The 22039-nt window shown below is 39.8% G+C and overlaps 1 protein-coding gene across 5 annotated transcripts in view; it reads left to right on the top strand.

Annotated features, from left to right (window-relative positions):
• The first annotated feature begins 5262 nt into the window (after window positions 1-5262).
• VWA3B (von Willebrand factor A domain containing 3B) overlaps window positions 5263-22039 on the top strand; it is a 211225-nt gene continuing 194448 nt past the window's right edge. For 4 of the 5 annotated variants that reach the window (XR_012325581.1, XM_033838165.2, XM_073791075.1 and 1 more), the window contains exons 1-2: window positions 9155-9254; window positions 9854-10081. Coding sequence is in view for 4 of the 5 variants with exons in the window: in XM_033838165.2 (XP_033694056.1) it covers window positions 9886-10081 (196 nt within the window). In the remaining variant the exon portion in view is untranslated. Of the gene's footprint in view, window positions 5437-9154; window positions 9255-9853; window positions 10082-22039 lie in introns of those variants that run through there. The other variant, XM_033838164.2, reaches the window with a different exon arrangement.

Here is a 22039-nt window from a genome sequence, read left to right as displayed (position 1 = left end):
CAAGAAGATGGAAAAGTTTTCAATAGAAGGAAGAAACCTACTAATTATGTATTCTTTTGAAGCCATCCTTTCAGTTAAAGAGTTCTTCAAAAGACAAAAAAGTGGCCTTCAGGTAAGGACTTTCTGGAGTTTTGCTTAAAATTTCACTGCAGTTAAAAATCAATACTTCTCTGTCCATTATCTGTGAATGATTCAAGAACCAGGTTAATTTATCGGTCAGGAGGAAGGACACGTGTGAAACTTGAGTAGGGTGAAGGGGAGAGCAGGCTCTGGGGCTTGGAAGGTGGGGGCAAACTCCTGCCAACTTAAGCAAAGAGATGGGATCAGGGGCTCCCTCTTGTGGGGGGCTCTGGGTGAGTGAGGCCTGGGGGGCTCAGCTTGCCCCATGGAAGCCTCAGTTACGGCAGGATTCTCCACCTCCAGCGGGGCGGGGAGCTGGGGGAAGGAGCCTCAAGTAAAGAAAAAGGCAGCCGCCTTTCTCCCCGGGACCTCTGAGCTCTGAAATCTGAGTGCCTATTGGCCCATTCCCAGAGGCGGAGCAGTCATCCTGCCTCACCTCATCTTGCAATTCCTGCTCAGCCCCTCCCAGCAACCATGCAGGCTTTGGAAGGCATTGTACAAAGATGCCTTCATTTTTCTGTTTGAGATTTTATTTATGCTCTTCTCACTTCTTGAAAGGCACTGAGCTACAGTTAAAGGTCCTTCCCATACACACTTTCAAAAATGTTGAGACCAGAGTAGAATTATAACAGTTGAGAGGTGAAAGATGGGAGGGAGGCAAATAACCTCAGAAAGATACTTCAGGTGAGCCTAAGGCATAGCCAAAAAAACCCCACAAACAAACAAAAAACAACCCGACAAGAGGCACACTTTTCCATAGCACTAAATTCCTAGAGAAGCTTGTAGGGCATTTGAATTGGGGCTTATGGCAACATAATGGTGTCTTTAATAGATACTTTTAGAACATATAATCTTCAAATGATCATTATTATATTAGCATTTTACAAAAGCCCTTGGCATATGACATTATAAACCCTGTCTCTGTGACAGCATTTCTATTTGAGTAAGAAACCCTTAGTATATAATTGTAGCTGGACCGCGTGTGTGTGAGCGTGTGTGTGTGTTTTCTGAGTTTCCATATACTCCGCGTGCCCTTGCTGCCACATTCCGCCAGGCAGCCTCTTCTTTACTTTATTTCCACGTAGCACAGTGGAAAGCAGAGTGTGTTTGGCGGCAACTCTTTCTGACTGCTGTTCTCCAAAAGCCCAAGCCTTGGTTTATATGGCAGAGAGAAATTCCCACTGCCCAGTGACTCTCCTGTGTTTCCCAAAGTTCCCCACCTCCTAGTAATGAGGTGGGGTCATGTGACTTGCTCTGGCCAATGAGTTGTGAGTGGAAGCAAACATATGACTGCATCAATATAATTGTGTGTGTGTGTGTGTGTGTGTGTGTATACGTGCGTATTAACATAAAATGCATTTGTTCTGTAACTTGATTAAAAAATAACTCAATAACATACCTTGGAGATCTTTCTACATTATTCCAAATAAACTTATTTTTTTTAACTACTATATTACAATGAGAATATACCATAATTTCAACTACTTCCTTATTGATGGACATTTAGATGATTGCCATTATTTTGCTATCATAAAAACTCTTTTACATATTCTCAAGGAAACCAAGTGGAATGGCTTGGTAGAAAAGTATGTACTTTTACAGTTTTTTAAAAACTGATTTAAAAAATATTCTCTTAAATTCAAATTATTGGTATTTTACCTGGGATTTTCACAATTAGATTCATCAGTGAGAATGTTGTAATTTGTTTAATGTTATCCTCTTCCTCTCTTTCCTCTTCCCTTCACTCCTCAAGAAGTGTGAGTATTGATCTAATTGGATCAGATTTCAGGATGCTGCTGGTGCCAAGGTTAGAGCGTGAAGCTGTCCACCAGGTGTGTTTCTCCCTCTGGCACTTAGCTCTTTCGCAAAGGGGAGAAGAGGGCAGCAAAACCAGAGCTTACCTCTTCTGGTGGGCAGAGCCTCTTCTCTCCTCCTCCCACCACATATTTGCCCCTCCAGGATTGGCAAGACGCCGGTAGAGAGATCTGAGCTTAGAAGGAGAGAGAGGCCCCAGCCTTGTGCCCAAGTCTTGTGCACACAAAGTGTTGCCAGGTCACCCTGCCCTAGGGTCAGAGGGCCCTAAAATGAGGAGATGTCTTATCTCCCATTGCCATTTCCAGTTTGTCTACTCCTCTCCTTAGGAACCACAAGACGAGGATGACTCAGCCAATGCAAGATTCAGGCCCCTTCCTGAATATCGCTTCCATGTGATCAAAATCTCATCCCAGGAGTGTTGGTTTTGCCAGCTTTTAGTGTAAGTATCTATTTTGAAGAGTGATTTAAAATTTTCAAGTGTTTGGGACTTCCTCCTTATATAAAATATTGTTCAAGTCTTAATTCAGCTATTGGGATATGACTGTAGACTCAAAGGCATCCAGTTCATCGAAAAGCCACACTGAGCTGCAAAGGGGTTGATTAACAGGAAGTGTGGAAGGCAGAGGCCATTAGAAAATGGGCCTGCTTTATGCCATTTAAAGTTGAAATGTGTTCTGTTAAAAGCCCATTCAAGTCCAGTGAGGTTTTCATTGTGGCATTAATATCCCATTCTAAGGGAATACTGTACAGCTGAGACAGCAGAACATTTCTTTTGGAGAAAGCTAAAGCCAGCAATTGACCATCACAGCACGTAATTACGAGGGTGGGGTGTTGAGGCAGGCTGCCCGGGTTCAGGTTCTCCAGCCGCCTTTTACTTGCTGAGTAGCCTTGGAGAAGTCGCTTGATCTTATGTCTCAGTTTCCTTGTCTGTCAAATGGGGATAATCATGGTATTTCCCTCCTGGAGTTTTTGTGAGGATTGAATGAAGTGATATATTTAAAGCGCTTAGAGCATTGTCTGGCATTCAAGAAATTCTAGCTATTATTTTTAAATGTCGAGTAACAGTGAACATAGTAATTGTCAAGGGCAGAAGAGTTATCCTTAAAAGCCCTGTTCCTCATGGAAGATGTTAGGTTGAGAGCCGCAAGCCTACATTCACTCCTCAAACAAAGAACAGTGAATTGAAGAATATCACAATATATACAAATGTCTGTTTGGACTTTGCCCACCCCAGCTATCTCAGGCAGCCCCTAGGTAGCCAAACTCCCTGGACCAACAGTGCCAACCAAGGTTCAAGAGCAACGGCTGCCTGATCCAGGTGCTTCGCTCCCCACTTCCTCCTTTCTATTTAGGAATGCTACTGTGTAGCATTAATTCTCTCTCAGACTCTTTCTCATACATACATACAATTCTCTTGAATTAACATTTTAATTTTTCTCTGGTTCCAGTTTTTGTGATGGGCTCAGGAAAATTGCTTTTCCTCCTTTTTTTCATTTATCATCATCCTTGCCCCTCACCCACCGAGATTCTAATCATGATCATAAGCCCAGCAGTGCCAGTGATGGGCTTGTTTAAGGAAAAGGAAAAACCATTCAACCTGAAAAGTAACCAGCAAATAACAGGTCAAATAACAATGTAAGGGCTGTCACAAGGCAGGAGGCAGTGCCAGGTGTGTGGCACTGAAAACTGATGCTCTGAGTCTGGACAGGTGGAAAGAAATGATTGGGGCTGTTGTGTCCCCAAGGGTCAAGTGAAGACAGAGGAGCTTGAGCTCGCCCTGTAGGCCCTGGGCAGGTCTGTGGCTCCCAAGTTGTGGTGATCCAGGTGAAGGGGGTGTTGGAGTAAAGGCACGTGTGGTCAAAGGCAGGGACCAGGTTAGTCTTCCTGCTGGAGGGTTTGAGTTGTGGACAAAGAGGCTGAAAGTACAATACGGACCCTGAATGTTAAACTCAGGTTAGACATTACTTGAAGGATGGGAGTGAAATAATAAATGCTAATTACTGAGTTTGATGGTAGGATACAAAATATCTGTAAAATGTAAATTCAAAACAAACGTGTGACAGTTCAGTCCAATGGAATATCACAACTGTGCTAAAGGTATTCTTATGCCAGACCAGCAAACAAAAATGAGGTGACCCATCCTGTGGCTGGCTGAACTGAAGTCCATGTCAGCTTTGCAATACTTCAAAATGGCCTAAACTTCTGCTCACTTATCTGTCTACAGTTTAAATAATTAATATTTAACATTTCCTAAGAATTTATGCTTATAGGCACATAAATGTAAATGACAGAAGCATAGAGTCATCTGCAGTGACTTGCATATAATTGGCAAGTGTCCCAGGGAAGGGAGAAGGCATGGGGTGAAGGTGGAGACAGGACTGCCTGGTGTGACAGCATGAGGCAGTGGGTTTGGTTCAGCGGATGCTGTGCGCTCCATCTCACCCACCTGACCCAGAAATATGAGTCTGGCAGGGTGTGGACAGCAGGGATTAAGGTGGCATTGGCAAACGTGGGCGTGGGCGTGGCCGTTGTGCTACTTGCCTTCTGAACAGAATCTTCAGTACTGCTGAGTTTTTGTTTGTTTTTGGGGGGTGTGGTTGGCAGATGTCATTTGCAGGGCCAATGGTACACAATCTACTACCTTTGCATAATGATTTATGATCTGAGATCAAACCTTTCCGTACTTTTAAAGTTATAAAGGCATTAAAAGAATGTAGGAAAAGTAAACCCCTGTAGATGAAGTAGACTTTTCTGTCGAGGACAGAATTATTCAGTTCTAATATTAACTATGTTTTATTAGATCTTTGAGCCTACAAATAATCTGGTCACTTTTTGAGTTTTAAAATCTAAGACACAGTTTAATATCCCAATACATATAGTAAAACAATTCTTGCCTGTGGGATCTCCTCTTAAGGATTTAAAGACGCTTTTCACAAGCACAATTTTATTTCCGAGTGACTGAAAAATCACAGACGCATATTTTGAGCTCTTTGCTTACTCGTTAAGGTACAAATAAAGTAAGAGAAAATAATGCCTATAGGAATACTTATATCCAAAGATATGAGGAATTTTGGTAACTGAAGCGCCCTCCCCCGCCCCCCCCACCAGTTGCAAATTTGCAAAACCGCAGCACACTGTCCTTCCAATCCGTCTGTCTCAGCTGGACCCGGTACCCAGTCCCGCGCCGCCCCACGGCGGAACCACCTGGGAGCCCCACCCGTTCTCCTCTGGCTCCGCCTCCACGGGGGCCGGCTCGGGAAGCCGCGCCTTGATTGGCGGTGTCCGAGCAACCGCGGCGACGCAGTGGTCCACAGGTCGCGCTCGGGTCACGGAGATATCGAAAAGCTGGAATCTTATTGCGCCAAGCGCGGACCCTGCGACCGCTTTTTCAACAAACGGGATGCGTGGCTTGCCTGTCCTCTCGGGCCAGACGGCGCCCCTAGCATGGGAGGGTGGCTGCTGAACAGGAATCGCCTTGTCATTCATCTGACAGGTTGCCCAGTAAGTGTGGGATACTATCCCCTCACGTCAGAACCTCTGAGGTGCCGAGGTTTCCAGCAAGCTGCATAGGGAAACCTTGGGAGCATACAGTTTCCGAGCTGGACTAGCCCCCGCTTACAGATGCGGAAAGAGACCCAGAAAAGCGCAGCGACTTGCTCTGACTCACTTAACTAATTCCTACGAGGGTCAGACCCAGAAACAAGGGACCGACCCCTCCTATTTCAGAGCTCTTTGCACCATTCCTCACTCCCAGGGAAAGCTCGGTCGCTCTGGTAGAGAACCAGCTTAGAAAAGTTTTGTCTGTACTATAGGCCAGCAGTAATAAGGTGAAGCAGGTAGAGTTTTCCAAATATTTAAGCTGAATTAATGCATAATTAAGTCATGCACGGTCCCTCAACCTCTGACCATATAGGACCTGCTCTCTTAAGGCGTCAGGACTTCCACAGGGGCTCACCCCAGGACAGCCCTGGGGCAGCTCTTGGCCGCCTAGAACCGGCACGCCCTAGCAGCCCCAGGCTGGCTGTACACGGAGCCCCTAGTTACCTTGGCTGGGACCTTTTGGACTGTGCCAGCTTAATCAACTTTATATTTTTTCCCCAAATTCTGCCTGCCCGACCCTGCCTTCAGCTCAGACTTTCACTTCTTTATTTATTTTTTTCTTTTTTCCATTTATACTTTTTCTATTTAGGAAACCCCTTTCTATTTCCCCAAACTTTGGCTCTTGGGATAGCTTTTAAAACTTAGGGAAGTGCTCAACTGGGATTTGTTGTTTCTAACTTCTGGGTTCCTCTATATTGTAATAACCTCAGAAGAAGAAACTGAATTATAATAGGAATAATAATAGCATAGTAATATCTGGGAAATGTCTGTTTAAAGAGACAGCTGTTTCCTGCCCTGAGAGTCTTTGCCTTGTTTGAAGATCAGGATTCTCAGTAATTCTGAGCAATCAATTTAATTCAACTCAACACCTGTACAAAGTACCTGCTGTATATCAGGCACTTTGCTGAGGACATTCATGTAGTTTGTCCCTGTAGTCATTGAACCTTCTTTCAATCTAGGGAGGACAAACCTGAAGTGGCCAAGGCCATATGGGTGAAGTATCAAAGCAAAAACTAGGGCTTTCCCAGGGGGAGGCTGCAGAAGGTTGGTGAGAGGATCTGGAGAGTCTTAACGAAGGAGCAGGGTTGGAAATGGGCCTTCAAGGCTAAGATTCCATGCAGGAGAACGACCTGAGAGCAGCTTAGATGTAGGAAAGCAGGAAGGCTGTGTGGAAGGGTTGCTTTGTCAGTTTACTTGACAACTTTGCTCTCGAAGGCTTCCTTGCTCTGACAGAGTAGCTCTTATCGCATCTGTGTAAATGATCCCTTCTGTCGGAGGTGCCCTTTCTCTCCTTCCTTCTTTGTTTTCTCTGGATAAGTTCAACTTTCCAAGCTTTCACTTCCAACAAAATGGGTATTCTCAAGCTAAAAAGCCTGAAGGATCAAGATCTGAATTAGAATGACTCATGTGGGTTCTCTGATCCAGTAGAGCCAACCAGACATAAAAAACAACTTTTATTTAAAAAAAAATCATTCGAATGCAAAGGAGACTGGGGCATACACCTTAGCTGGAGGATTCAGTTGTCTTTTGTTTGGAATTGAGAACACGTCCCTTTGGCTTAAAAACAAAAGCTATGACTCTTCTGAGATCTTCTTTAAGGTTCCAAATCCAGTTTAGTAGTCTTGACAGTTTATGTAGCTGTGCTCCCTTTTTAACCTAGGGCCTGTAGCTTCCTCTAGTAAGAAGACTACAGGAGGTGGATGAATGTGTTTGAGAAGGAGAAAGATTAACTGGAAATGGTGAAATAGTGAAAAATATTCTGGGACTTCCTTTTTCTTGTTTCTGTAGGAACCACTGGCCAAATTTAAAAGTTCTTCAGCTGGCAGTCTCTGTTGGACAGATCTCAAAAAGAGAGTAGAAGCGTATTATTAGTCTGCCTTCCTTGCTCTTTTCATGTTCTGTGATTCTAAAGGAGGAGGAGCCCAAACTTCATAGCTCTGGGGACATGGTGGGTAAAAAGAGGCTTCAAGAGGGCTTCCCTGGTGGCGCAGTGGTTGAGAGTCCGCCTGCCGATGCAGGGGACGCGGGTTCGTGCCCCGGTCCGGGAAGATCCCACATGCCGTGGAGCAGCTGGGCCCGTGAGCCATGGCCGCTGAGCCTGCGCATCCGGAGCCTGTGCCCCACAACGGGAGAAGCCACAACAGTGAGAGGTCCGCGTACCAAAGAAAAAAAAAAAAAAAAAAGAGGCTTGGAGAAAAAGTGGGTATATGAAACAAAGTACTAAAGGGTAATTACTGTTTTTATTTTAGCTTAAAAACATCCATGTATTAGCTCACAAACATGCAGTAATATAAAGGGTAATGACTTTTAAGGAATTTATTTGTACATAGTTCTTACCAATACATCAAGTGCTCACCCACACATAACTCATGTATTGCCACATTTGTTCCTTGCAGTGGACCTGGGAGTTAGGGTGTATTACCAATGTAGAGAGGAGGAATCGCTTGCCTGAAATGGCAGAATGGACCTACACAGAGTTGTCATTCTAAATCTTCACAGTCCTACACGATGGTCTCCAAGATACTCTTGTAACATTCTCATCAAATTGAGCCCTTGTAGAAAGATCTTCACCAATAGCATGGGTTTGTGTACCTTAGGAATTCAACATATATGGACAATACAAATTCACATAAACCTTAAAATAGAAATCATTATCTTTAAAAACTTGAAAATGATAAGCCAGGAAGTTTATTGAGCCTGAGCTCTGGTAATAAAGGTTAGTGCTCTGTCTTCAGTGAGGACCCAGGAGCCCTGATGGACAGCAGTCTTACTGGAAGGAATCAGTAAGCTTGTACCGTAGGACCAGGCTGGAGGTCACTTATCGCCATGGCAGAGAGGTTAAGAAACGGCTTTGACTTCTGCCTCTGCTTTACTGGCTATGGGTCCTGAACAAGTTCTTTAAATTCTTGAAGCTTCCAATTCCTCAAAGGTAAGTGGGGTGATAGCAGTGGGTAACGGATACCATGATGAGGAATTTGTGGGTAGTGTCTTTAAAAAGCTCAGTTCCTGGCCAACAAATGGAAGTTGCTGCGGTTGGTTGCATTACTGTAAAGTTCACAGAACATAGACTCTGGAGTGGGTGAGAATCTCAGCTACATCCCCCACCAGCTGTGAGAACTGGGCAAGTTAGTTAAGCACTCTGTCTTGGTTTCCTCATCTGTATGATGGGAATAATAGTACTACCTACCTCATAAGGTTATTGTAAGGAAAAGTATATACTACACAGAACATATATAAAGTTAAATCAATGTTTGCTAATAATAATACTTCTAACTTCTTTTCACAAAACCTCCCCAGCGTGGGTCGGATTGATTTCTGTTTGACTGAATTTGCATGTCGTAACACTGATACTTTCAGAAAATAGGGTTAGAGTTTTAGAAATGGGAAAAGCGAGTTTTTCCATTGTTGAAAAATGTTACATTCCAGGGAAACACATTTATATGCATTGCACATTCTAGATACAGAGGGAAGCAGAGGTTTCTACTCTTTCTCCAAGTCATCAGGCCCTGCCTGAAGTTGCAATGAGTGGGTTAAGATTACATTACAGTCAGGCTCCTCCTTCCCTGTGTGTGCACCAGCTATGTTTAGGCAGGTCTGGATCAGTTCAGTGTGTTGTATATTGCATTGAGTCTGGTTTTTCTCAGAACAGCTTGGCTACATGAGCCAGAACGTTTAAGTGCAGCTTTCGAGTGAAGTCCCAGAGAATGAAACGTGGGAAGGTGAGTCCCTGTATTCTATCAGGGCTGAGCCTCTGTCTGGTTGCCCCCATGTCCCTAGCTCCCAGTTAGCCACTCCACCTGAGAAAAGGTTTGTTTCCTTTCAGCGTTTTATCCTCTTTATCCTCTTGGAAGAGAAAGGTCAGGTGTGATTATAACTGGAATACTGATGTGTCATGAAGGTTCAGGAGCGAATGTTTATTTTCCAAAATGGAAGAGTTTTGTATTTTTCTGATTATAAAAGTAAATCTTGTCTTAGAAATGTTTAAGTAGTGTAAAAGTTTAAACAATATAGAAAAGGCAAGGACTACACGTGCTTCCACCACACAGAGAAAACTACTGTAAAAATTGGCACATATCTTTCTAGATGTTTTTCTGAGTGTCTGTGGGTATACACATGTAGACATTGAGTTTTATGGATACCTTTTAGCCATACATGTAGACACTTTCTTTGCCAACAAATATACAGTTTGTATTATAATTTTTACCTGATAGAATTCCAGTGAATGGTTGCACTGTAATTTATATTAAACCAATCCTTGGTTGATGTTAGATTGTTTCCAAGTTTTCGGGAAGTCTGATGTTGACAATTGCCCTTACAGGAGGTCCCTATGACTTAGATCCTAGCTCAGAGATGGAGGTATCAGGCTCATCTTCCACCATCTCTGAGCAGCAGCTGCGGTGGCAAGAGGGACTGAGCCACGCCAGAACAGACTGGGCCAAGCAGAGTCTCATCTCTTCTGAGGAATGGCTTCAACTGCACGGGCTTAAGAGCAACAAATTGACCTTGAAACAGATTTTGTCACAGATTGGATTTCCACGTTGTGAAGGTATAATACTCACAAAGCAACACTGGCTGGAAAACCCAACCAGCATGCTGCCCTTTAGCCTTTGACGAGGTCGCATCAGTTCTGAAGGTCCCTCAAAAGCACAGGTCTCTGAGTTTATTTTGATCTCACATCCTTATGGGTAAAAAAGGTTTGCGCACAGACCCCCAATATATATATCAATATATTATTTAGATGTACAATCATCAACCCACATATTAAATATTAATAATGCTTAATTTCATTCTTTCTTCTTCTAAAGATGAAATAAGAAATAAATAGGAGTTCTACCCCTTGTCCCCGCAGATGTCTTGCTCACCCCCTGGCCTATGCAAACCCTTCTGGAGGCTATGGATGAGAGCAATAGCTGTGTGTGGTTTCAGGGAGAACGTGCTATTTTCCTGTTGTGACCTGCCTGTTAAAGGTCCAGTATTTTCTTAAATGTCTTAGTTAGAATGTTAGTTTTCAACTCCCAGGAGTACCGCCCTCCAACAGGGAGTATGGAAACGTGTGAGGGTTTTTTTTTTTTAAAGGACATGTTGACTTGAGTCGCTACTGAAACGTAGGGCCTGGGGACCAGAGATACTGAGTGTCTTACATTGTGTGATTGCCCACCCATTGGGACTGTGCTGGCCCACATTTCAGCAACACCCCACCTGAGGGAAACACTCCTTCAGTCAGGGCAATTTTCATTACTAGGATTTTATTCTGAATTTGTCAATTAATTAATCAATTAAACGTATTTTTTGAGCAGCCGTTAATACTGTGTTTTTCACATTTTTCACCAGTTCCCTTGACAGCTTTGTTCCATGCTGGTAATAAGGAAGATCTAGGGGATGTGGGCGTTACAGACTGATCTGGGGGCCCATCCTAAGGGCAAGGCCTTGCTCTTCAGGGCTCAAGCTGTGCCTTCTTATTTATCCTTCCACAAAGGCTAGTACAGCCGACCCTGTACCATCTAAATACCTTTTAGATGTGGGGGAGTCTGCGAGAGTCAGGGTCTGTGGGATTCCTTTATAAAGAAACAAACTGAAAGCAGTTTTATCTCATGTTTCAAATAATTATAATTCAGTCATTAATATTAGCAAAATAGCAATTCTTTATATTTTGTCAAGGAGTTTTCCATTTAAGATCATGAAGGATATTGCTCCGTAATTTTCGTTTCATGTCCTTGTTAGGTTTTGGCATCAGGGTTATGCTGGCCTCATAAAATGATTTGGAAGTATTCCCTTCTCCTCTATGTTCTGGTGGTGTTTGTATATGATTAGTACTATTTCAACTTTAAATGTTTGACAGAACTCACCAGTGAAACTTATCTGAACCTGGAGTTTATAGGAAAAGTTTCATAAGAAATTCAGTTTCTGTAATTGACGTAGAACTATTCAGGTTTTCTGTTTCATCATGTCAGTTTTGGAAAGTTGTGTTTTTCAAGAAATTTGTCCCTTTCATGAATGTTTTCTAATATATTGGCAAAACATTGTTCAAAATATTCCCTTAACATTTTTTAAATACCTGTAGAATCAGTAGTGATGTTCCCTCTTGATATTGATAATTTGTGTTTTCTCTCACTTTTCTTGATAAGTCTTGTTAGGGGTATATCATACCTCTTTTCAAAGAATCAAATTTGGGGTTTGTTGATTTTTTTTTTTTCTGTCCCTTGTTTTCTATTTCATTGATATCTGCTTTGATATTTATTATTTATTTCCTTCTACTTACTTTGAGTTTAACTTGCATTTCTTTTTCTATTTTAAGGTGGAAACGTAGATAATTGATTTTAAATCTTTCTTCTCTTCCCGTATAGGTATTTAAAGTTATAAGTATTCCTCTAAGCATTGCTTAGGCTGAATCGCAGACATCTTGATAGGTGGTGTTTTCATTATTATTGAGTTTAAAGTATTTATTTCCTCTTTTTCTTAGATTCATATTCTTAGATTTCTTAGATTCATAATCTTTTTTCTTAGATTCATGTTTTTTAAGAAATGCGTTTAATTTCCAAATATCTTAGGACTTTTAAAGATATCTTTTTTGTAGTTGGATTTCTAATTCACTTCTATTGAGGTCAGAGAGCATCTCTTAGTCTTTGAAATTGACTGACATTTAACTTATGGCCCAACGTGTATCTTGCTGCACATTTCATACATGCTTGAAAACAATGTGTATTCTGCAGTTGTTAGGTGGTATCTATAAAGGTTAATTAGGTCAAGATGCTTGATAGTATTGTAGAGATGTTCTATGTCTTCAGTGTTTTTTTTTTTTCTAGTGGATTTGTCCATTTCTCCCTTTAGTTCTGTCAGTTTTGTTCGTGTAGTTTGAAACTCTAAATGCATACACATTTAAGATTTTCATATCTGTCTGATGAATTGGCAAATTTTAATAATTTTGAAATGTCCATCTTTATATCACATGGTAGTTCTTGTTTTGACATTTACTTTGTCTAATATTAATATAACCACTACAGCTTCCTCGTGCTTCATTTTTACATGGCATATATGTTTAGACTCTTCACTTACAAATTATCTGTACTCTCTGTCTTTAAAGAGTGCCCCTTTAACCCAGTCTCATAATCTGTCTTTTAATTGTAGTTCGGGTCTCTACATTTAATGTAGTAATTGACTTAGTTAGATTTAGGTTTACCATTTCACTGTTTGTTTTCCATTTGTCCCATCACTTTCTTTCCCCTCTGTTTCTCCTTTCCTGACCTCTTTTGGGTACATTGAATATTTTTGTATTTCATTTAATTCCATTTTTATTTTCCATTTGAATTGCAATAGGATTTTAAGGTATACCGTTTTTTAAAAAATAAAGTTTTTTTTAAAATTTTTATTTATTTTATTTTTGGCTGTGTTGGGTCTTCATTGTGGTGCGCGGGCTTCTCATTGTGGTGGCTTCTCTTGTTGTGGAGCATTGGCTCTAGGCACGCAGGCTTCAGTAGTTGTGGCACACAGCCTCAGTAGTTGTGGTGCACGGGCTCAGTAGTTGTGGTGCACAGGCTTAGTTGCTCTGCGGCATGTGGGATCCTCCCAGACAAGGGCTCAAACCTGTGTCCCCTGCATTGGCAGGCAGATTCTTAACCACTGCGCCACCAGGGAAGCCCAAGGTATACCTTTTTGCATTGCATTTTCAGTGGTTGCTCTAGTGATTATATCCATAACTTGTCACGGTCTGGTAAAAGTTAGCTTTGCACTACTTCATGTAAAATGTAAGACTCTTATAACAGTGTAGCTCCACTTATCCCCCACACCTGTCCTTGGTGTTATTGTTTTAGTATATTTTATTTTTACATATATCATAAACCTCACAATCCAGTGTTATAATTATTGGTTTAAAGAGTCATTTGTGTTTTAAAGAAATTGAGTGGGAAAAAATAGCATCTTAAAATCCATATATTTACTGTTTATAATATTCATCCTTCCTGTTAAGATTTGAAATTCCATCTGGTGTTTTTTCCTAAAGAATTTCTTTTAAGCATTTCTTGTAGTGCTGGTCTGCTGGTGACAGAGTTTTCTCAGTTTTTGTTCATCTGGTATTGTCTTTATTTTTTTTCTCTTTTTTTGGATGATTGATTGATTGACATTTTTAAAATTCTGAAATGATATATTCACAGGAAGTTGCAAAGATAATATAAACAGATCCCACATACCCTTCATCCAATTCTCCCACTGGTTACATCTTATAAAATCATAGTATAATACCAAATCCAGGAATTTGACATTGATACACTGTCTGTGACTAATTCTACGTAATTTTATTTCCTGTTTAGATTTGTGTAACCACCACCACAATCAAGATACAGAACTGTTTATCACCACAAATATCTCCCTTGTGGTACCCCTTTATAGGCATACAGATACTCTATCTCCCAAAATCCTTAACTCCTGGCAACCACCAGTCTGTTTTTCACATCTATAATTGTCTCATTTAGAGACTGTTTATATATATGGAATCATATAGTACATGACCTTTTGGGATTGGCAGTTTTTTCACTTGGTATTATTTCTTTGAGGTTCGTGCAAGTTGTTGCATGTATCAATAGTTTGTTTCTTTTTATTACAGAGTAGTATTCCATGGTATGGATGTACCACTGTTTGTTTATCCAGTCACCCATTAAAAGACGTCTAGGTTGTTTCCAGTTTGGGGCTATTACAAGTAAAGCTGCTATGAATAATTGTTTACAGGTTTTTATGTGGACGTAAATTTTCACTTCTCTGGGATAAATGCCCAGGAATGCAATTGCTAGGTGGTATGTTAAGTATATGTTTTGTTTTTATTTTGTTTTGTTAAGAAACTTGCCAAACTGTTTTCCAGAGTTGTTGTGCTATTCACATCAGTAATATATGAGGGATCCAGTTTTTCCACATCATATCAGCATTTGGTATTGTCACCATTTAAAAATTTTAGCTGTTTTAACAGTTGTGTAGTGATATTTCACCGTGGTTTCAATCTGTATTTCCCTAATGTCTAGTTTTGTTGAATACCTTTTCATGTGCTTATTTGCTATATATCATCTTTGGCAATATAAATGTTTCTTCATGTCTTTTGATTGTTTTTTAATTAGATTGGTGTCTTAAATGTTCATTATGTATTCTAGACAGAAGTCCTTTGTCACATACGTGTTTCACAGATATATTCTCCTAGTCTGTAACTTCTTTTTTCATCCTTTTAACAGAGTTTCTCAGTGCACAGGTGATGGGATCCAATTTATTTTTTTTCTTGTATAGATCTTGCTAAGTCTCAGAGTTTTTGTCCCCCCTTCTCTTCCTGAAACTTTTATGATTTTACACCCTACATTTAGCCTGTGATTAATTTATTTTTTGTATAAGGTTGATTTTTTGGGACTATGGATATCCAATTTCTCCAGCAACATTTATTGAAAAGACTATCCTTTCTCTTTTGAATTGCTTTTCTATCTTTGTTAAAAATTAGCTGGTTGTACTTATATGGGGCTACTTCTGGGTCCTCTGTTTTGTTCTATTTATCTGTATGTCTGTCTCTCCACCAAACCCCATACTCTTGATTACTATAATTATATAATGTCTTGACATTGGGTAGACTGATTCCTCCCTCTTTATTCTTTTTTCACAATTGTCTTAACTACTACTCTATTTTCTTTGCCTTTCCATATAAATTTTAGAATAACCATGTCTGTCTACAAAAATATTGCTGGGATTTTGATAGGAATTGCATTAAACCAGTATATCAATTTAAGGAGAATTGGCATCTTTACTATGTTGAGTCTTTCAGTCCATGAATATGGAGTATCTCTTCATTTATTTACATCTTTGATTTCCTTCAACACCTGTCTTGTAATTTTCAGTGTACAAGTATTGGACATGTTTTGTTAGATTTAGTGCGTATTTCATTTTTCTGAGCAATTATAAATGAAACTGTATTTTTGATTTTGGTTTCCACATGTTCATTGCTAGTATGTAGGAATATGGTTGGTTTTTTAATGTTGATCTTTTATCCAGTGACCTTATTGAACTCACATATTAATTCTACGAGGTTTTCTTTGGTTGCTGTTGATTCCTTGGGATTTCTAGGTAGACCATCATGTCACCTCCAAATAGGGAAGGTTTTTTTTTTTTTTTTCGGTACACGGGCCTCTCACTGTCGTGGCCTCTCCCGTTGTGGAGCACAGGCTCCAGATGCGCAGGCTCAGCGACCATGGCTCACGGGCCCAGCCGCTCCGCGGCATGTGGGATCTTCCCGGACCAGGGCACGAACCCGTGTCCCCTGCATCGGCAGGCGGACTCCCAACCACTGCGCCACCAGGGAAGCCCAATAGGGAAGGTTTTTATTCTTCCTTTCTGATCTATATGCCTTTTATTTCCTTGTCTTGTCGTGATGGCTAGAACTTGCAGTATTAGTTTGAATAGAAGTGGTAAGAGTAGACATCCTTACCTCATTTCAGATCTTAGGAGAAAGCTTTCAGTCTTTAACCATTAAGTATGATGTTAGGTTTTTTGGTAGATTAAAAAAAAAAAATCAAGTTAAGGAAGGTCCCTTATATTTCTAGTTTTCTGAGAGTTTTTATCATGAATGGGTGTTAGATTTTGTCAAATGCTTTTTCTGTGTCAGTTGAAAGGTTCATGTGATTTTTCTTCCCTAGCCTGTTAATTTGCTTGATTATATTGATTTTTGAATATTGAACCAGCCTTGTATCCTGGAATAAACATGACTCCATCATGTTGTATAATTTTTTTTATACTATATATTGCTGAATTCTACTTGCTAATTTTGTGTTAAGGAGTTTTGCATCTATATTCATGAAGGATATTTGTCTGTAGTTTCTCTTTTTTTATACTGCCTTTGTCAGATTTTGGTATCAGGGTAATGCTGGCTTCATAAAATGAGTTGGGAAATGTTCCCTTATCTTCTATATTCTGGAAAATATTGTATAGAATTTAATTCTTTCTGTGTTCAGTAGAATTATCCAGGGAACCTATCCAAGCCTGGGGATTTCTTTTTCTAGAAGTTTTTAAATTACAAATTTCTTTCCTTAATAAGGTATAGGACTATTCAAATGATCTATTTTGTATTGAGTGAGTCGTGGTAGTTTGCGTTTTTTGAGGAATTGATTCATTTCATCTAAGTTGTTTAATTTATGTGTGCAGAGTTTTTTGTAGTATTCCATTATTCTTTTGATTCTGTAGGGTTTTAAGTGATAGTCCCTGTTTCATTCCTGGTATCAATAATTCATGTCTTCTCTCTTTTTTTTTTTAAATTAATTTATTTTATTTATTTTTGCTGTGTTGGGTCTTCGTTTCTGTGCGAGGGCTTTCTCCAGTTGCGGCAAGCGGGGGCCACTCTTCATCGCGGTGCGCGGGCCTCTCTTTTTGCGGATCACAGGCTCCAGAAGCGCAGGCTCAGCAGTTGTGGCTCATGGGCCTGGTTGCTCTGCGGCATGTGGAATCCTCCCAGACCAGGGCTCGAACCCGTGTCCCCTGCATTAGCAAGCAGATTCTCAACCACTGTGCCACCAGGGAAGCCCTATGTCTTCTCTATTTTCATCTTTGTCAGTCTTGCTAGGGGTTTGTCAATTTTATTGATCTTATTAAAATACCAGTTTTTAATTTAATTGATTTTCTCTATTTTTCTTTGTTTAATTTCATTGATTTCTGCCTTGATCTTTATTATTTACTTCTGCATGCTTTGGATTTTATTTTGCTCTTCTTTTTCTAGTTTCTTCAGGTGGGACCTTTAGATTATTGTTCTGGGACTTTTCAGCTCTTCTTGTGTCAGGATTTAGTGCTATAAATTTCTTTCTTGAGACTGCTTGAGCTGTGTCCTTCAAATTTTCGTATGTTGTATTATCATTTCATTTCATTATCAATTCATTTTATTGTATATCATTTCAGTTAAGAAAGTATTTTTTATTTCTGTTGAGACTTCTTTGATTCAAGGACTTTTTTTTTTTTTTTAGAAGCATGTTATTTAGTTTCCAAGAGTTTGGAGATTTCTCTCATCTTTTTAAAATTTTTTTTCTCTTTTTAATTTCTATTTTAACTTTTTTTTTTTTTCAAACCCTTGTGTCGAGGGCTGACTTTCAATAGATCGCAGCGAGGGAGCTGCTCTGCTACATACGAAACCCCGACCCAGAATCTCTTACCTTTTTGTTATTGATTTCTAGTTTGTTTCCACTGTGGACAGAGAACATACTCAGTTTCAATTCTTTCAAATTTTTCGATGTTTGTTTTCTAGCCCTGGATATGGTTTACCTTGGTATATATTCTGTGGTACTTGAATGTGTATTCTTCTGTTGTTGTATGGAGTATTTTTTAAAATAAATGCCAATTAGATCCTGTTTATTCTTGCTGATTTTCTGTTTAGTTATTCTATCAATTGTTGACAGGAGTGATATTGAAATCTCCAACTATAATTGTGCATTTGTCTGTTTCTACTTTCAGTTCTATCAGTTTTTACTTTACATATTTGCTGCTCTATTGTTTGGTGCATGTACGTTTAGAATTGCAAAGTCTTCCTGGTGGATTGACACTTTTATAATTATATTATGTTCTCCTCTATCCTTAGTAATATTCTTTCCTCTGTAGTTTACTTTTTTTACATTATATGGCCAATCCTGCTTTTTTTTTTTAATATTTACATGACTTATCTTTTTTGTCCTTTTACTTTTAACTTATACATCATTATATTTGAAGCAGGTTTTTATAGACACCTTATTATTGGGTCAGTTTTTAAATCCTCTTTGCCAATCTCTTTTAATTGTTGTATCTAGACCAATTATATTAAATGTAATTATTTATATGTTAGAGTTTGTTTGACATTTTATTTTTTGTTTTCTGTTGTTTTCCATTTATTTCTTTTTCTTGCCTATCTTTGGGTTACTTAAACATTTTTCAGAATTTAAAAAAATTTATAGTATTTTTTGAGTATCTCTTCACACAGCTCTTTTAGTGGTTGTGCTAGGTATTACATTATAAATATGTAACTTATCAAAGTCTACTGGTGTCAGCATTTTATCAGTTTGAATGAAGAATGGTAACTATTTCCCTTTATGTCCCTTTAATCTCATTTATAATATGCTTTATTGTTTATCTTCATACATTGAGAATCACATTAGGCTGTACTATACTTTTTAATTCAACCATCAAGCAATTTAGAAAATTCAAGAAGAGAAATCTGTTTTATTTACACATATTTATGCTTACTGTGTTCTTCCTTCCTGATGTTTCAAGGTTCTTTTATCATCTCCTTCCTGTTTATAGAACTTCCTTTATTTATTCTGTAAGAATAGCTCTGCTGGCAACATTTTTTTTTTCTTTGTCTGACAATATCTTTATTTCTCCTTCATTCCTGAAGAATAATTTCACCAGATATAAGATTTGGGGTTGACAGTTCTTTTCTTTCAGCACTTAAAAGACATTGTGCCACTTCCTTCTGGCCTCTGTGATTTCTGATGAGAAATCCACTGTCATTAGAATTGATTACCTATATTAGTATGTAAATGTTTTTACCCTAATGTTTCTTTATTCAGTTCATTACATCTCCTTTATACACTTTCATATCATGTCCTCATTTTTAATCTCTTACAAGAATTTATGCATTTTACATCTGTTGATATTTATCATATTGGAAGTTAAAACTAAAACCCTTAAAAATATTTATTAATTCATTTAAAAGTAACAAACCCATTATATGTTAACATAACATTTTTAAGAAAAAAATGTTTTTTAAAATAAAAATGGTAGTGAGAAGAGTGGCACTGTTTTACATTTTTGCAAATCCCTTTAATATTTGTCCCAAAAGAAAACAGCTAGATTCTCATATCTGCTTTTTAAAAAATAACAGCTTTATTGAGATGTACTTTACATACTATACGATTCACCCATTTAAAGTGTGCAATTCAGTATTTACAGATATGTGCAACCATCATCACAGTCAACTTTAGAACATTTTCATCACTGCAGAAAGAAACTGTGTACTTCTTAGCTATGCACCCTGCCCATCAGGCCCCAGCCCAAAGCAGTCTACTTTCTGTCTCTATAGATTTTCTTGTTCTGGACATTTTATATAAATGGAGTCATATAATATGTGGTGTTTTGTGACTGACATCTTTTACTTTTAAAAAAATTAATTAATTAATTTTTGGCTGAGTTGGGTCTTCGTTGCTGCGCGTGGGCTTTCTCTAGTTGTGGCGAGCAGGGGCTACTCTTCGTTGTGGTGCATGGGTTTCTCATTGCTGTGGCTTCTCGTTGTGGAGCACGGGCTCTAGGCAGGCGGGCTTCAGTAGTTGTGGCACGTGGGCTCAGTAGTTGGAGCTCACGGGCTCTAGCGTGCAGGCTTAGTAGCTGTGGTGCACGGGCTTAGTTGCTCCACGGCATGGGGGATCTTCCCGGACCAGGGCTCGAACCCGTGTCCCCTGCATTGGCAGGCGGATTCTTAACCACTGCGCCACCAGGGAAGTCCCTGACATCTTTCACTTAATGTGATGTTTTTAAGATTCATCCATGTTGTAGCATGTGCCAGAACTTTATTCATTTTATGGCCAAATAAAATCAGGAGATGAATTGTATGGATATTCCACAGTTTGTTTATCCACTTACCAGTTGATGGGTGGAGAGCTGATTCTTATTCTAGCAAGCAGTTAACTTGGTTGGACTCAAACTCCAAACTCTGCCTCCCTTATTAAATGAATGCAAATCTCACCAATTTCCTTTTTTCAAGGATTAATGCTACTCCAGTTTCTGCCTCTTCTTGATTGCTCTCTAGTGCCTTCAACTAGCTATTTTAATATTTTGTCCAGGGCTTATAATTTTTTTCTGTGTGAGAGTTAGCCAATAAAATCTACTTCACCATTATTGGATGGGGAATTCATAATGCCTTAATTTTAATTGGCTTTTAATTTAATTTTAATACAGCTATGGAGCCTTATATAGATTCACCTTCTTCAATTCTCAGAAAATAGCCCTCCCTCCTGACTCCAGATAAATGTCTTAGGTAAAGAGAGAATGCTGCTGGTGATTTGACGCTGCTCTGTAGATGTCAGTCAAGATGTTGAAATCAGGGGCTTCCCTGGTGGCGCAGTGGTTGAGAGTCCGCCTGCCGATGCAGGGGACACGGGTTCGTGCCCCGGTCCGGGAAGATCCCACATGCCGCGGAGCGGCTGGGCCCGTGAGCCATGGCCGCTGAGCCTGCGCGTCCGGAGCCTGTGCTCCGCAACTGGAGAGGCTGCAACGGTGAGAGGCCTGTGTACCGCAAAAAAAAAAAAAAATGTTGAAATCAGGGGCTTCCCTGGTGGCGCAGTGGTTGAGAGTCCGCCTGCCGATGCAGGGGACACGGGTTCGTGCCCCAGTCCGGGAGGATCCCACATGCCGCGGAGCGGCTAGGCCCGTGAGCCATGGCCAATGAGCCTGCGCGTCCGGAGCCTGTGCTCTGCAATGGGAGAGGCCACAACGGTGAGAGGCTCTCATACTGCAAAGAAAAAAAAAAAAAAGATGTTGAAATCTTAGAAATGAAGATTTTAAAGATTGAGAGATTTATTGAGTGAGGTTATTGCTGATGGGATTCAAGTATCCATTCTTTGCTCTTTACTATTATGGACACTGAACTTCAGGACTTGTGAATTTTATCATTCCTGGTGATTTGGGACCAAACCTGGTCTCTAAAATTCAGCCTTGCCCCTTCTGCCTTTCCCAAGTAGGCCGTGATCCTGCCTCCCTAGAAAGGCAAAGGAAAGGAAGTGTTGGATCGAAGAGTACCACCACTCTCTCTACCACCTTTGAGACTTAATAATACTAACAATAACGGCAACAATAAAATAATTATCACAATAAAACAGCTCCATGAAGCCTTACCTCATCTCTGTCCTGCCAAGTCATAATTAGTCCTTGAAAGCTTCTGTTAGTTCTGCGAAGGAGTAAACATATGTTTCAGGAAGCACTGTACTCCCATTCTGTAAGCACTGTGTCTAGCGCATAGCGGTGCTCAATGAGTGTTTATGGGACGGATGTTGAACAGCTGAGCATATGCTCTGAGAAGAAAGTGGTCTTGACATCCTGTATGAGTGTTCTGACTCTATTCCCTACTTGCTTCATCTCACTCATTTATTCATGAATCCCCACTCGAGAGAACAGTAGATAATATCTAAGTTTAATTTTTAAAATTCTGAAAACTAAGCCCAAGTCCTGAATAAAAGATCTCCGGAATTAAACACAGTTTCTATGTCATCTTTTTGACCTCTGCCTTAATCATTCTGGACAAAAGAACCAGGAGACCAAGAAACAAACCCTGTTCTTCCTCCCCGTTCATTCATGCATCACAGGATTTCACATGTCGTAAACAGTCACATTTATCATAGCACCTAGAAATACTTCGTTATCTAGAACAGAATACTAAGCATCACGGATTATTGGTGTCCCTGGGGATATAATCTGATGTCAGAGAATAGCATTTTGAAATAAAAATAAGTGTTGATAATGTACCATTTTGACTGCTTTTCTT

This window comes from Tursiops truncatus, chromosome 14, assembly GCF_011762595.2.
Source record: "Tursiops truncatus isolate mTurTru1 chromosome 14, mTurTru1.mat.Y, whole genome shotgun sequence".
NCBI lineage: Eukaryota > Metazoa > Chordata > Mammalia > Artiodactyla > Delphinidae > Tursiops > Tursiops truncatus.
Note: the sequence above shows the minus strand (reverse complement) of the source record. Positions and strands in the feature narration are given on the sequence as shown.